This window comes from Nelusetta ayraudi, unplaced genomic scaffold (genome assembly GCF_046127955.1).
Source record: "Nelusetta ayraudi isolate G7.1 ecotype Tasmania unplaced genomic scaffold, CSIRO-AGI_Nayr_v1 ptg000190l, whole genome shotgun sequence".
NCBI lineage: Eukaryota > Metazoa > Chordata > Actinopteri > Tetraodontiformes > Monacanthidae > Nelusetta > Nelusetta ayraudi.
The window spans coordinates 632,061-646,956 of NW_027466239.1; the positions used below are offsets into that span (position 1 = coordinate 632,061).

The window sequence follows — 14,896 nt, forward strand, 5'->3', positions numbered from 1 at the left end:
GTTCAGACATTTCACAAATGTAATGGTGTTTTTTAATCGCAGACGCTAGAAAAGCTAGCACGCTAGCTCATGTGAACTCCAGATTAGCTTGTGGGAATTAAAAGCAAGAAACAGCTGCATTTTTTTCAAACTGAAATACATCCTGGTCAGTGTTTTTTGCCCGAAACTGATGCCGTCTGAAGTCTGAACACGACCAAAATCACAACATATTTCCAAATACAAGTGCTAGCAGCTAGCACTTGTGACTTGATTTCAGTTGACTTTTTTTTCCTTTACCATCATTCATTCATCTTCTATAGCCGCTTCTTCCTATTCCGGGTCACAGGGGTCTGCTGGCGACACGGTGGCGGAGAACCCGGAGAGAACCCACGCAGACACAGGGAGAACATGCAAACTCCACACAGAAAGGTCCCAGGCCCGGAATCGAACCCACGACCTTCTTGCTGTGAGGCGGCAGCGCTGACCACTGCGCCACCGTGTGGCCCCTTTACCATCAATCAACTTCTATTTGTGAAGCCCTCATTCACAACCAAAGGCATCTTGAAGCGCTTTGCACAGTCAAGAGCGTCAAGTGTCTTCTTCTTGTGAAAGTCAATCCACTGAAAACTCTCTGCTCTTTTTTTCAGAGACTGAAAACCTCTCTTCCTGTCGTCATGGCTGAGAGCGAAGAAAAGACTTCTTGGTCCCGGTGGAAAACGAACAGCGCTATATGTGTCGGCAAATGATGGACGACGGTGGACGACGGCCTTTTGAACATGAACTGATCATTATCGAGGACAAGCACTTTGTCAAAGGAGCTGGTTGAAGCGACTCTTTGGACGCTGACATGAGGACTCCTGCGAATGCTTGGAACTCTGAGGCTGATTTTAAACCTGAAGTCGTTGGTTGTGGACCAGCGCTCGGCGTTTGCCAAAGTGCCGAAAGACAGTCGAAGTGAGATGGAGCGACTTTTTTTGGACTGATACTTTATTTCATTTCTTTATTTCTACAATGAGAGGTCCAGCCAGTGTGGCTGCACTTCCTGGTATCTGTTCTTTAGTGATCTGCCTGTGTGTTGCTTCCCAGAGCTGTTCTGGGAATCACACTTTCCCAAAGCCACACCTGGATCCTCCTCCGCCACTGCCAGAACCAACTCAGCTCTCGAGTTCTCAGTTTGGAAGACCGAAGTCTCCTTCAGGTCACAGCCAGAGCATCAGAAGCAAGACCCTGTTCAAGCCCAGGTTAGACACAGTGACTCCTGATACCAACTACCACATGCTGACAAACATATGTTTCTATCATCAAATTCCAAAGTCATTCCAAAAAACTGAATTTTCCCACAAACACTTTCAATCCAAAGCACGGATTTCAACTGAAACTAACTGTAACTCAGCTTGCAGTAAATTCCTCAGACCACGGAAGCCAAAGTTCATTCTTTAGATTTCAAATTCAAGTCCTGTTTCACTTTTGCAGAAAATTACAAACAGGAAGTTTTGTAGAAGCACCTGAAACCAAAGCTGAGTTAGATCACTCCAGTATCCATACATCGTCAAACCACATGCTAACCTTTCAGCCTGACGGCCTCCAGAGCACAAACAGTCATGTCATTGTCATTTATTCACAGAAACAACTTACATTGGTCGAGAGAGTCACATGATCATGACAAAATTAGAAGTGAATTTATTTTTTAAAAAAGCTTTTTCAATGTGAAGGGAATTCCTTCTTGGAATGTTGCCCTCAGTTTTAATATACATTCAAAAAAGGAATTCACCTCATATTTAATTTTTTGATGAATCTAATTTTGTCATTGTCACATTAGAAGAAAGTTGTGAAATCGATCATGTGACTCTCTCGACCAATCACGTGTTAGTTCCTGCATTCAAATGACACGACTGTGTTCATGCTGTGATGAAGGCCACCAGGCCGTGGTCTGTGTGTGCTAGCTCCTTGCTAGCGGACACTGCAGTGCTGTGGGTTCTGGTTGAGCACCACAGCTCCAAGCAGAGGGAAGGTGCTTCACTTCTAGGAACAAACATTACAAAGTGTCAATCCTCCTTCAGATCCCAGAGGAACCAGACCAAGCTGATGGAAATGGACAAGGACTCCCAGCACCGCCCCAAGAGAGGCTGGGTATGGAACCAGTTCTTTGTTCTGGAGGAACACATTGGACCCGACCCTCAGTACGTTGGGAAGGTAAGACAGACGTAGGGTGCTGACTGGTTGCAGGCAGGGGGGTGCAGGCAGGGTGCAGGCAGGGTGCAGGCAGGGTGCTGGCAGGGTGCTGGCTGGTTGCAGGCAGGGGGGTGCAGGCAGGGTGCAGGCAGGGTGCTGGCAGGGTGCTGGTTGGTTGCAGGCAGGGTGCTGGCAGGGTGGCCCAAGCTGGCCAAGCCAAACTTGCTCAGCAGCTGACTCATGGCAGGCAGGTGGTAGGTGATGGTAGGTGATGGTAGGTGATGGTAGGTAACTGATTCAGTCAGCAGAATGTAGAAGGTGGGACTCCATTCATTCTTGCATCAGATCGACAGAGAAAAACTGGGCTCAGTAGTCATGTGTTATTATAACAGCAGGTTTGATTGGTGTTGGCATGTTGTTGTTTTTGATTGTTTAGACTTGGTTAACGTCCTTACAGTTGGACGTTGCACACCAACTTTGTTAGGATTCTGATTCCTTTGGAGCGGCTAAAGCCACTGGGAAACCAACAGATTGGCTGCTATCATCTGGCGTCTGCGTGAACAGAACCTCAGTGTGGACACCGGGTCAGTCCTGAAGCAGCAGAGCCAACACAGGAACACATGCAGCCTCAACACTGTGCGTGCGTCCGTGGATGAACGGCCAGTTTGGAAGCACGTGTGCGATGGAGTGCACCTAACGTGCTGTGACAGTGACAGTGCGTGACATTTGGCACAACTCTGGATATGAAGGTGAGGACCGGAGCTCAAACAAAGACCCCGGGGAGCTGCACTGTGCATCTCTTCATGCGTGAATGTCCGGTGCAAGCAGATTTGCTTAAGGTGCAAAAAGAAAAGCCTCTGAAACTGCTCGAAGTGCAAACAGTTCTGCTCTCACCCTGGGGACGCTCCAAGTAAATCTCATTGGTCCCTTTCCTTGTGGCTCCAATGTCAGTGTGTAGCTTAGCATCAGTTGGAACACTGGCCAATGTCAGCTAGGGTTGCACTCAGTATTTCCACTATGCTGCGTTTCTGCTCTCGCAAAGTTGTTTCACCTGAGAGGAGAGAAACCTGCGTCTGTGAATTTCTTACGAGGAGGGTTTTGTCAGTAAAGGGGCGGCGCCCCTTCACCACTGTGTCCAAATTTGATTGGTTGAACAAGTTAATATAGGCAACGACTTCTATGTCTCCTGCGTGAATGCTCCGGCAGGCATCAAAGGTTTTTCATTTTTGAAAGACACAGAATTACATCTTGAACACGGGGAGCAGTTTTACCAAAATAAGAGACGTCCTGTCTTCGTGTCAACGGTGGAGTTTAGAAACTGCAACTCACTGGAGCGGACACGCTGAGCCGAGCAAAAGAAGCAGAGTGGCATTTTGAAGCTTTGCAGCTCAAAGAATAATGATGTGCGACTGTGTGAAACATGGACCATGGGGGGGGATGTAGGGAACCATCAGGCCTCGCTGTCATGGTTGCTGTCTGAAGCAAAATGCAGAACCAGTGAGGCTCAGAATCGATGAGCAGTTAAAGGATTTATGAACTGAGTCTCTGGCAGGGAAAAGTTCAGTAACAGGCAGGCAGAGGGAGGCAGACAATCTAAGCAGGAGCAGGCAGCACTCGCGCTTGGAGAAATCCGGCGGAGGCCAACAAACCAGGCAGGGTTGACACCAGGAAGTGCGACAGCGCAGCGCTGGAGAGTCCAGCATGGTGAGGGGTGATTGGGGGGGGGGGGGGGGGGGTTGTCCTGCTCACTGCTGGCTGCTAACTGCTGCTCAACAACCCAGACTGATGCCCAGCCCTTGAGGAACCCGCCTCCTCCACTCTCTCACCTTCACACATGCAGCTCCACTCAAACTCCGACAAGGGCGACGGCTCAGCCCGGTACATCCTGGCTGGCGAGGGCGCAAACTCCATCTTCACCATCGACGAGACCACCGGAGACATCCACGCCGCCAAAAGCCTGGACCGGGAGACCAAAGCCCAGTACGTACTCCACGCGAGAGCCATTGACTGGCGGACGAACCAATCGCTGGAGACGGAGTCGGAGTTCATCGTCAAGGTCCAGGATGTTAACGACAACGCTCCGACCTTCCCCGAGGAGCCTTCCTCAGCAACAGTGCCCGAGATGTCTGACATCGGTGAGCCGTCGACGCTCTGCCTCAAGCAGTGTCTCAGGTTACTGCTATCTGTAGAGATGCACTTCACTTCACTCAGAAAACACACTGCATACACCTTGGAATTCTATCTGTTGAGCTGCTCCCATGCAAACATGGGCGTACGGCCTCGGGGGTAGACGTGGGGAACACTCGGGGAATAAGAAGAGGGTTTGCACTTCCTCTACAGCCCGGTGTCAACATTCAAAACAAGTAAATCAGCAAGAGTATGAAACTGCAACATCTTCATTCCACCCATGCTTCTGAAGAGACAGCGGACGCAAAACACAAACACAAAGCCGGGTTAGCATTTTGCTAAATAAAAGGTACATTTCCAAAGATTTCGATTTTCTTGTATAAATCTGCATCTCCGTGTTGTTTGCTGTCCAGAATGCTCGTTCCATTTTTCTCTTTGATTCCTTGTAAAAAAAAAAAAAAAAGAAAATATTCTGTCTCCTCCTCCGTCCAATCATAACGCACCATTTGTACTGGTCAGTTGAACTGGTCACATGACCCCGTCCACTGATGTATCAATGCCAAAAAAAAGTGTTTCCATGACACTTTAGTGATATTCCTCCATATGGATGCGTGTGATAAACCACCTGATGACAGCGACAAAACCTTTGAGCCGTGTCTGAGAGGTTTCTCCAAGTGGAGCTGCTTCCATCACCAGGTTTTATTATGGCCATATTTATCAATCAATCAATCTAATGTTATTTGTATAGCACCTTTCATACAATGACTTGCAACTCAAGGTGCTTAACAGCAATTAAAATAAAAAAATTGGTAAAGATAAAAGAAAAAGAGCAAATACAATCCACCCGTGTCCTCCCAAGACACATACAGGTTAACCAACACCCCCCACCCCCAACCACACACACACACACACACACACACACACATCCCAGAGAACAGTCGATAAATTAAAAAAAATCAGTCAATCAGTACAATAATGTTTAGATAAATAATAATAAAAAATAATCAATTATTAAATATTTTTGCACAGTGCTAGGGGTGATGGAAACTCACCTACTGATGCCAAACAGTTTAACTACAATATTTCATTAAAAATAGTCTAAAAACTGAAGTCACAATCCAGTGACAATCTTCATACATTTTCAAATATCGAAGAGAAAGCAGTGTTCGCTGGATGAGCGTGCGCTCCGCTCCTTGCTTCAGCAGAGTTTGCCTCCGTGGCCCCGGTCGAAGTGGAGGAGGTGGGCTGTTTGGCGCCCATGCACCAGCACAAACTCGCTCACACGCAGTGTGAACAGTGTTGACGTGTAAGTCAAAGATCAGGCCGTCGCACCAAATCCACCTTCTGTGTGCTGCAGGGGGGAGTGGCCTGGGAATGCAACAAACCCATCCAACGGCTGTCTGAGGAATGTGTCACGACGTGCACGGCATTACCCATTCGACTTATTAGGATTCTTACTCGCACGGCATTCAGCATGACCCACTGAATATGTAAATGTCCCAGAGGCATGCAGAGCGTTTTGTGAGCACAAAGCTCCAGCGTGTTTCACCGAGCGTGTCATTGGAGCAGCTGGCAGAACTGCCAGTCCCTCACATGGAAGGCCGTCAAGCTCCAAGAGATGTTGCTCTGGAACTCTGTGCTTTGGATGAGTGTTGGAACACTTTGTCTTCTCTGCGCAGGGACGTCAGTCTTCCAGGTAACAGCCCACGATGCAGACGACCCCACGTATGGAAACAGTGCCAAGATAGTTTACACCCTCCTGGACGGAAAGCCCTACTTTTCTGTCGACCCTAAATCAGGTAATACGTGAATAAGTCACATTTCACAGGTTTCTAACTGCTACTGTAGGGAACCTTCAGTAATTGAACCGAGCAGAAGCTCTAAAAAAAAAAAAAAAAAAAATCCCAAATCTAAAGGATTCTAAAGGAAATTTAATTTTATTGTCTGAATTGATTTAGAAGAATGAGTGCAAAGACTTTTAGTCTGCTCAGCTGTGCTCACTAGCGGTGGTTCAATCAGGTCGTTAGCCTAATAGCATCATTGCCTAAGTCATCTTTTGGCCAAATTGTGATATCTGAAAAAAAAAATAAAATAAAAAATACCAATGTTCTTGCTAAAAAAAAAAAAAAAAGAGAGGAAAAAAAAGTGTTTTTCTTGTTTTCTGAAAACGTTCAAATATGACTTGGGCAGACTATGCTATTAGGCTAACGATGCACTGCCGCTTTCAGATGTGGGACATCAAGACTTTATTTTTTTTCAGCAACTTTCTCAAACGCAGTCAATAATAATACAAAATACCACTTTTTTTCTCCAATCTCCTTCATGGGAGAAATTGGGGAGGATTTTCTCTGGGAAATGACTGGCGAAGTTCAGCAGGCCACACTTGCATGAGGGACTGTCCCTCAAGGAAAGAGCTTCCCATGTGTAGCAACAGTAGCTAACGATATCAAAGGGTGAAAAGTGAGCAGTAGATTTCTTGTTGTGCACTTTCCTAAACTCTGTACAGACAAGTATCGACTCGTCCAGTAGGTGTCACATGGTTTCTAGCATTGACTAGTACAGTAGGTGTCACATTGTTTCTGGTATCGACTAGTACAGTAGGTGTCACATGGTTTCTAGCATTGACTAGTACAGTAGGTGTCACATGGTTTCTAGTATCGACTCGTCCAGTAGGTGTCACATGGTTTCTAGCATTGACTAGTACAGTAGGTGTCACATGGTTTCTAGTATCGACTCGTCCAGTAGGTGTCACATGGTTTCTAGCATCAACTAGTACAGTAGGTGTCACATTGTTTCTAGCATCGACTAGTACAGTAGGTGTCACATGGTTTCTAGTATCGACTAGTACAGTAGGTGTCACATGGTTTCTAGCATCAACTAGTACAGTAGGTGTCACATGGTTTCTTGCATCGACTAGTACAGTAGGTGTCACATTGTTTCTAGCATCGACTAGTACAGTAGGTGTCACATGGTTTCTAGCATTGACTAGTACAGTAGGTTTCACATGGTTTCTTGCATCGACTAGTACAGCAAGTACCACATGGTTTCTAGGATCGACTGGTACAATAGGTGTCAAATGGTTTCTGGCATCGACTGGTACAGTAGGTGTCACATGGTTTCTAGCATTGACTGGTACAGTAGGTTTCACATGGTTTCTTGCATCGACTAGTACAGTAGGTGTCACATGGTTTCTAGGATCGACTGGTACAGTAGGTGTCACATGGTTTCTAGCATTGACTAGTACAGTAGGTGTCACATGGTTTCTAGCATCGACTGGTACAGTAGGTGTCACATGGTTTCGAGTATCGACTAGTACAGTAGGTGTCACATGGTTTCTGGTATCGACTGGTACAGTAGGTGGCACATGGTTTCTAGCATCGACTAGTACAGTAGGTGTCACATTGTTTCTAGCATCGACTAGTACAGTAGGTGTCACATGGTTTCTAGCATCGACTAGTACAGTAGGTGGCACATGGTTTCTTGCATCGACTAGTACAGTAGGTGTCACATGGTTTCCTTGGTGGTGTCAAGTCTGCACCACTTAGCTTGGATAAAAAACACACAGGCCTTGCAGTATTCCTGCAGTGGTGTTCCAGTTTCACCATACAAAGGAGAAGCCCTGCAGGTGCATCATCATGGAGTCTCAATGGGACCAGGACTCAACTGGTACCATGACACGTGGCTTGCCGTATTCATAGCTGTGGTATGATTTTTCACACTTTACTGAAGCTCATCACCAGTCGTAGTAGTTGGAGTTTCCAGGACGAGCGACAATCAAGTTGGCCAGTCATGTTACTGCAGGTTGCTGCCATATTGCTCCCATCTGAAGCTGTTGTTCACTGTCGTCCATGAAATACAATCTGAGAGTCGATATTACGATGAACCTCACAATGACATCAACAGTCGCAAACAAAAGGTGTCACACAGGAAAATGTCTCAACATCAGCCTCTCCCTCTCTCTCTCTCTCTCTCTCCCCCTCTCTCTCTCTCTCCCCCACACTCTCTCTGTCTCCCTCTCCCTCTCTCTCTCTCCATCACCCTCTCTCTCTCTCTCTCTCCCTCTCTCTCTCTCTCTCGCTCCCTCTCTCTCTCTCCCCCTCTCTCTCTCTCTCCCCCCCTCTCTCTCTCTCTCTCCCTCTCTCTCTCTCCCTCTCTCTCTCTCTCGCTCCCTCTCTCTCTCTCCCCCTCTCTCTCTCTCTCCCCCTCCCTCTCCCTCTCCCTCTCTCTCTCTCTTTCTCCCTCACCCTCTCTCTCCCTCCCTCTCTCTCTCTCTCCCCCTCTCTCTCTCTCACTTCCCCTCTCTCTCTCCCTCTCTATCTCTCTCTTTCGCTCTCTCTCTCCCCCCCCCCTCTTTCCCCCCCCCCTCTCTCTCTCCCTCTCTCTCTCCCTCTCTCTCTCTCTCTCTCTCTCTCTCTCTACCCCCACCCCCCCTCTCTCCTTCAGTCACAGTCAGTGGTACAGGTGAATAATGTGTGTTGCCTGTCATGCCCACTTTGTCCCTGGTCTCTCTGCTCAGCCTGGAGTGGCTGATGAAGCCAGATGGCTCTCCGCTTTGTTCTCCTGTGAAGCCAGTGCTGCAGTGGAGCAGAGCCTCCAGGATAAACACAGCCTGCCGCTCCGGGAGAGGATGTGTGTGTGTGTGTGTGTGTGTGTGTGTGTGTGTGTGTGTGTGTGTGTGTGTGTGTCTGGGAGTGTGTCTGGGAGTGTGCCGTCCCTGTTGGAACCAAATCTAGGTCCATACACGGCATGAAAGACAACAAGGCAAAGCGTGGAGCTAGCTTCCTCCAAACATGACGGCTGGCACTCAGAGTCCAGTCTCTGTCTCCTCAGACCAGAGAACTCAGTCTCTCCTGGTCTGAGAGTCTCTGAGGTGCCTTCAGGCAGGCGGCCAGGTGCCTTCCACTGACCGGGGACGTTCTAAAGCGCTTCACGGACAAAGCTTCACGCAGCTTCATGACCAAACACTGCAATCAAGCATCACTGGTCGGGCCACTCCAAAAACAAAACAATAAATCAGAGCCAAATTTTTCAACATTATCTTTTTCTAGTCAGCTGCATTACCATTTGGGTCGGTGCTGACTTCTCCATTAAATCCAATCCAATGGTCACATGGCTCTGAGCGTTCAGAGCTACTGGTGCTGCCTCGTCCATGTGTGACGACTGATGGTGACGTATTTGTTAGGGCGACAGACAGGCAGCCTGCGGTTGCCAGGTTGGGTGGTTTTCTGCTACAACAGCAGCTTTTCAATATCGGAGGAAGAACCGATAACGATGCGTACTGATATGACAAACAATGCTAACATCGGGTCGATATTGTCGGACGTCCCTAATCAACTCAAAAATGAGCGAGAAGTGTGTGAGCGAGTGGAAGTGAGAGAGCGCTGACACACCGTCCAAGGTCTCCGCTTCAGGTGTCAGTGGTCAGGCGTGTGAATTGCAACCCGTCAAAATGGCCGACGGCCTTCAGGTTTGTTTTTTTTTAATCACCGTTAAAAAATATCAACGACGGAAAATATTCAGTTACACACACACACAAACAAACCCCATTCATCCATCAGATTTGACCAGCCAACGTATAAAGTCCCAAACCGATGGTCTGTTATTTGGTTTTGTGTGTGGTCTCACAGGCCACACCCACTTTGCCCTTTTTTGACGCTATTTTTTTGGTCCTCCTCTGTGTCTCAGGAATCATCCGTGTAGCGACGTCCAACATGGATCGAGAAACTCGGGAGCGCTACACGGTGGTGGTCCAGGCCAAAGACATGGCAGGCTCAGTTGGAGGACTCTCTGGATCCACCACCGTCAGCATTACGCTGAGCGACGTGAACGACCAACCGCCCAAGTTCTCACAGAGTGAGTGGTCCCTCCGCTGTAGCTGCTCTGCGGCTGCTGCCTAATCTGAAACTCTGTGACTGGCAGTGCAAAGCTGCAGTCATACAATCTGAGGTATTGCTGTGGCTGAATGTAAACCAGAAGGATCCATCAGGCTCCAATGTGGAGTCAAAGTTCTTCATGTTGCACAACTGACCGATAGGTTGTGGTCAGTATTGATGTCCATCTTGTTATATTATATAATAAGACATTTTGGCTAATGGGAAATTGGCATCACTGTTGTGTTGTGTGGTGCTTTTCTCTCTCAGTGACGATCAGGAATCACTTCAAGTTGTTTTCTTGCAAATATTTTTCCGTAGTTCCACATTGTGTACTATATGACCACGACTGTTCTGACATCATTCACTCAGTGACAACAGGATGAATCATTAACCCCTCTGTTCAGAGGTACTGGTCTCCAGGTTGTGAAGCTGGCAACGAGTGTAACCCCACCAAGCACTGTGTGTTCCACTGGCGCTGCAGGGAGCTACCAGCTGTATGTCCCAGAGGTGGCCCCGGTGGGGAAGGAGGTGGGCCGGATCAGTGCAACTGATGAAGATGAAGGACAGAACGCCGACGTGACCTACAGCATCACCAACGCTGATGCGGCTTCCATTTTCAGCGTCACCACTGATGAAGAGCGGAGGAAGGGGATCATTTCTCTGAAGCAGGTATGAGTCGCAGGTCAGGAGGCCATTCGAGTGGCGTGAAGATCATCAGCCGTGACTCTGGTCAGATCCCGTCCAGGGAGGAGGACGCGGGGACGAAACATTCTGTGTTTTGGAACAGCTGTTGAGAAGTCAACTGGTCACATGACCCCGAATGTCACGTGTGACGTGTTAATGCCAAGAAAATGTTTCCGTGACACCTTTGCGATATTCCTCTTTATGGATCCGTCTGGAAAACCACCTCAGGTTTCTCCAAGCTGAGCTGTTTCCATCACCCAGGTTCTACGGCCATATTTAGGTTTGGAGCAGCTCTAGTGGTCATGGAAACACTTGGTCAGTTACTGTTGTACCAGACTCCATCAAACTAAGCAGTTTGGAACCAGGTTTCTAACAGTGAGCCTCCAGTTTCTCTCTCAAGGTGTTTGATTTGCACGTTCATTCAGTCAGCTGGGGCGCTTTGGCCTGGCACGCTTCTGCTGTCTGTTAGTCACAAATAAAACCATTCAGTCAGTACAACTGCGAGTGTGTTTGTGGTGATAGTTGCCTTTGAGTTTGAACGTACGCTCCTCCTGCACCTCTGCAGCTCCTGAACTATGAGAAGAGGAAAGTTCACACACTCAACATAGAAGCCTCCAACGTTTATGCGGATGCTCGTTTCTCTCATCTGGGACCATTTAAAGATTCCACATCGGTGCGAGTCATCGTCGGTGACGTGGACGAGCCACCCGTCTTCTCTAGGGATCACTACGTCATGGATGTGTATGAAAGTTCACCTGTTGGGACTCGGGTTGGTGCTGTGACTGCTGTGGACCCGGACAGCACCAGCAGCATCGTCAGGTGAGAGACCAAAACGAGGAGAGCACTGTGCTGTCTTCTTGCATGCCATGCAACACTGAAGGTTGATGAAGGTCCTCCAGCTTATTTCTGAAGTCGTACTTTGGTTGAAGTTGAAGCTGTAACACAGCCACACTTTATTATTATGATTAAAGGAAAGTTTCTTCATGTTATCTTGCAAGATGGAATCTTGAAATTAATGTGATTTATTCGTTGATTCATCTTTTGCAACAGGTATTTTATAGACAAAGAAGAGGGGGAAAAAGTGTATTTCACTATTGGGCTCAGCAGTGGCGTCCTAAGAACTGCTGAGGTTCTGGACCGGGAGGAGGCAGGATGGCACAACATCACTGTGATGTCTGCAGAGGTCGGTAAGTTTGCAGCAACAGCAGCTAGTATAACATGATCATGTGTGCAAATCAGTGGTCAATCCTCAGAGACGGCCTGGAGTTTTTTTTGGACTAAAAAAATAAGAGTATTAAATAAAAAACACAATTATTATTTTAGAAATTCCATTTCATTTAATATAACACACTTAATCGTTTTTAAATCTCATCTACACGACCCTGTTGTGAAGTTCACATCAGTAATGAAAGTCCTGAATAAAAAAATGTTATCCAATCAGAATCATCGGAATCTATCAAGACTCCATTAGCTGCTGCATGCATTGTTTTTCAGCAACTCTGCCAACAGGAAAATGAAACGGCGTCTTTGTTTTCTCGCTCCCCAGTTTAAACTTCTAGGTGCACAAGTGCTGCTTTCATTCATCATGCTCTGTTTTCCAGATAACCCTGGGATGGTTGGTCAGGTCTCTATCACCATCCATGTCCTCGATGTCAATGACAACATTCCTGTCATCGCTGGTGGTAACAGCGCCATCGTGTGTGAGAGCAGCAGCAGTGGTCAGGTTGGTCGCTGCCAAGGTTCTGATTGGACGCTGAAGACGAGAATGGAATGAATGAAGATTTATCTGAAATAAATGCCTCAATGTGAATGTTTGTTTTTGTGAGTGGGTTGTAGGAATGAGCGCTGTGTGTCTTCAGCTTCAGGACCGTTAAGGCCCCAGCAGTGAACTAAACACAACTAGACTCAAATGCACAACTCAACAAATAGTTTTGAGCAATGACACAAAACACAAAGCAAAATGTAGAATAAAAGTTCAAACACAAAAGTACACCTGAGAAGAAAGCATGGTTTCTCTGTTTGCCTCCGCAGGTGATTCAGACCATCCAGGCAGCAGACCTGGACACCTTTGCAAATGGGAGGTTTTCCTACTACTTACCTGCTGAGGACCCAGTCAACCCAAATTTCACCTTGAGGGACAACGGAGGTACGACTCTCAGTCAAACCAGGGTTACTTGTTGCTCTTTGGTTTGCATCACAGTTGTCTAACTGTTAAAATACCGTCCAGTTATTGTCTGTTTTTGACAACTGAGAGGGAAATTGATTCCTGCAGAAGAAAAAGCAGTCTTGGTGTATCCATAAGACTTCCTTCCTCTGATCATGATAAGATTAAAGGAACAGTCAGCTGACAGGCTCAGTGTGACGCTGCAGTTTCAATGAAAAATGAACCAGCAGTGAAGAGAGGACAAGACAGTGAGTCCAGCACAGTTACCATGCTAGTCTGCCATGAAGTCTCAGTACCATCACATCAGCTGTGCCAGTTCTATCAGTCCAAAGACTCAGTGCAGCACATCCAGCAGCTGGAGAACTGAGGTCACTACATTGAAAGCCGGTGCTGATGACATGAAGCTGAGGCCTTCCTGACTTGATGGCTGAACTCATTCATGTCAACGTCCTCTCAGTTGAGAGTCACTCAGTTTTGTTTTTTTTACATGTTTTACCTTCTGGTCTTCCCACTCATTAAATCTCCACCCTCCTGCTCCCAGACAACACTGCCAGCATCATATCTGGCCAGCCATGGAGCTCCAGTCAGAGGTCCCTCAGCCTGGTGCTGGTGGTGTCTGATGGTGGTGAGCCTCCACTCAGCAGCACTGCCACGCTGTCCCTCAGCGTGTGTGTGTGTCAGGAGGGCAGCGGCCTGGGCAAGGTGTGCCGGGTCCAGGCCTTCCTGTCTCCGCCGGGCCTCAGCCTGGGGGCGTCTCTGGCCATCCTGCTGTGCGTGCTCATTTTGTTATGTAAGTATGGAAACATATCCCAACACACTCAACATTGATTATCGTTTCTGATATGGCACTGAAACACTGCTGAACTTGGAAAAACCTCTCAAACATGACTGAGAGGTTTTGACGCTCCAGAGGAACATCGCAAAAGTGTCACGGAAACACTTTTTCCTCTTTACACGTCAGCGGACGTGACGTATGGGGTCACATGACCGGTTCACTGACCAGTGAAAACACACAATGTTTTGTGCCTCCATCCTCCTCACAGTGAGGTCTCGTGGGACGCGATTTGCCAGGAATTACGGCTCACATTTGAAAACACCTGCAAACCGTGATTGTACTTAGTCGACATTTTTGAAATATGTTTCTTATTTTGCGAAAAACCTGTCCTGGAAACGCAGCTGTAGTTAACCTACAGTAGAGTGGAGCTCCGTCACTGTCTTCTACTTCACTCACTTCTGCTTGTTTCTTTGCAGCCATTGTGATACTGTTCACTCAGCTCCGAAAGAAGAAAGCCAGCAAAGAGCCTCTGATTGGGTCTGAGGAAGATGTGAGAGAAAACGTGGTGAGCTACGATGATGAGGGAGGCGGGGAGGAGGACACGGAGGCCTTCGACATCGCCGCGCTTCAAAACCCCAAAGCCTCGCAAGCGCCTCACAGGCGGCTTCACTCCTACCTGAGCTGCGGCCCAGGCCTCCACCCAGAGGAAGATGTGGAGGACGAGGAGGGACTCGTCGTGGTGAGGAGGAGGAGGAACAGAATGGAGGAGCTGGACTGCAGGAACTACGGTCCAGAATCAGAACCCGTCTGGTTTGTCCTGGACTGCGTCTCCCCGGGGAGCAGCCAATCAGCTCCTTCGCTTCTTTTTGACAGCCGTGATGTCATTGAGCGCATCATCCAGGAGAAGGTGACCGAGGCAGATTCGGACACTAGGGGGCCGCCGTACGACTCCCTTCAAACCTATGCCTACGAAGGCCTGGGCTCATTGGCCGGGTCCATCAGCTCTCTGAACCTGGCAGCAGCAGCGGCAGAGTTAAGCAGACCACTGGAACCACTGGAACCACTGGGACCACTGGAACCACTGGACCACTGGAACTTGGAGATGTGAAGGCGTTTGAGTTA

At 47.9% G+C, this 14,896-nt stretch overlaps 1 protein-coding gene across 1 annotated transcript; it reads left to right on the plus strand.

The window, feature by feature from the left end:
- The first annotated feature begins 636 nt into the window (after positions 1–636).
- On the plus strand, positions 637–14,882 carry LOC142881283 (cadherin-18-like). The gene is made up of 12 exons (XM_076015445.1): positions 637–1,220; positions 2,040–2,172; positions 3,992–4,286; positions 5,958–6,077; positions 9,964–10,131; positions 10,633–10,820; positions 11,401–11,654; positions 11,886–12,022; positions 12,437–12,558; positions 12,867–12,981; positions 13,541–13,789; positions 14,251–14,882. The coding sequence occupies exons 1-12, from the start codon at positions 991–993 to the stop codon at positions 14,880–14,882; spliced, it is 2,643 nt and encodes an 880-aa protein (XP_075871560.1). The 5' UTR covers positions 637–990.
- Positions 14,883–14,896: the final 14 nt, after the last annotated feature.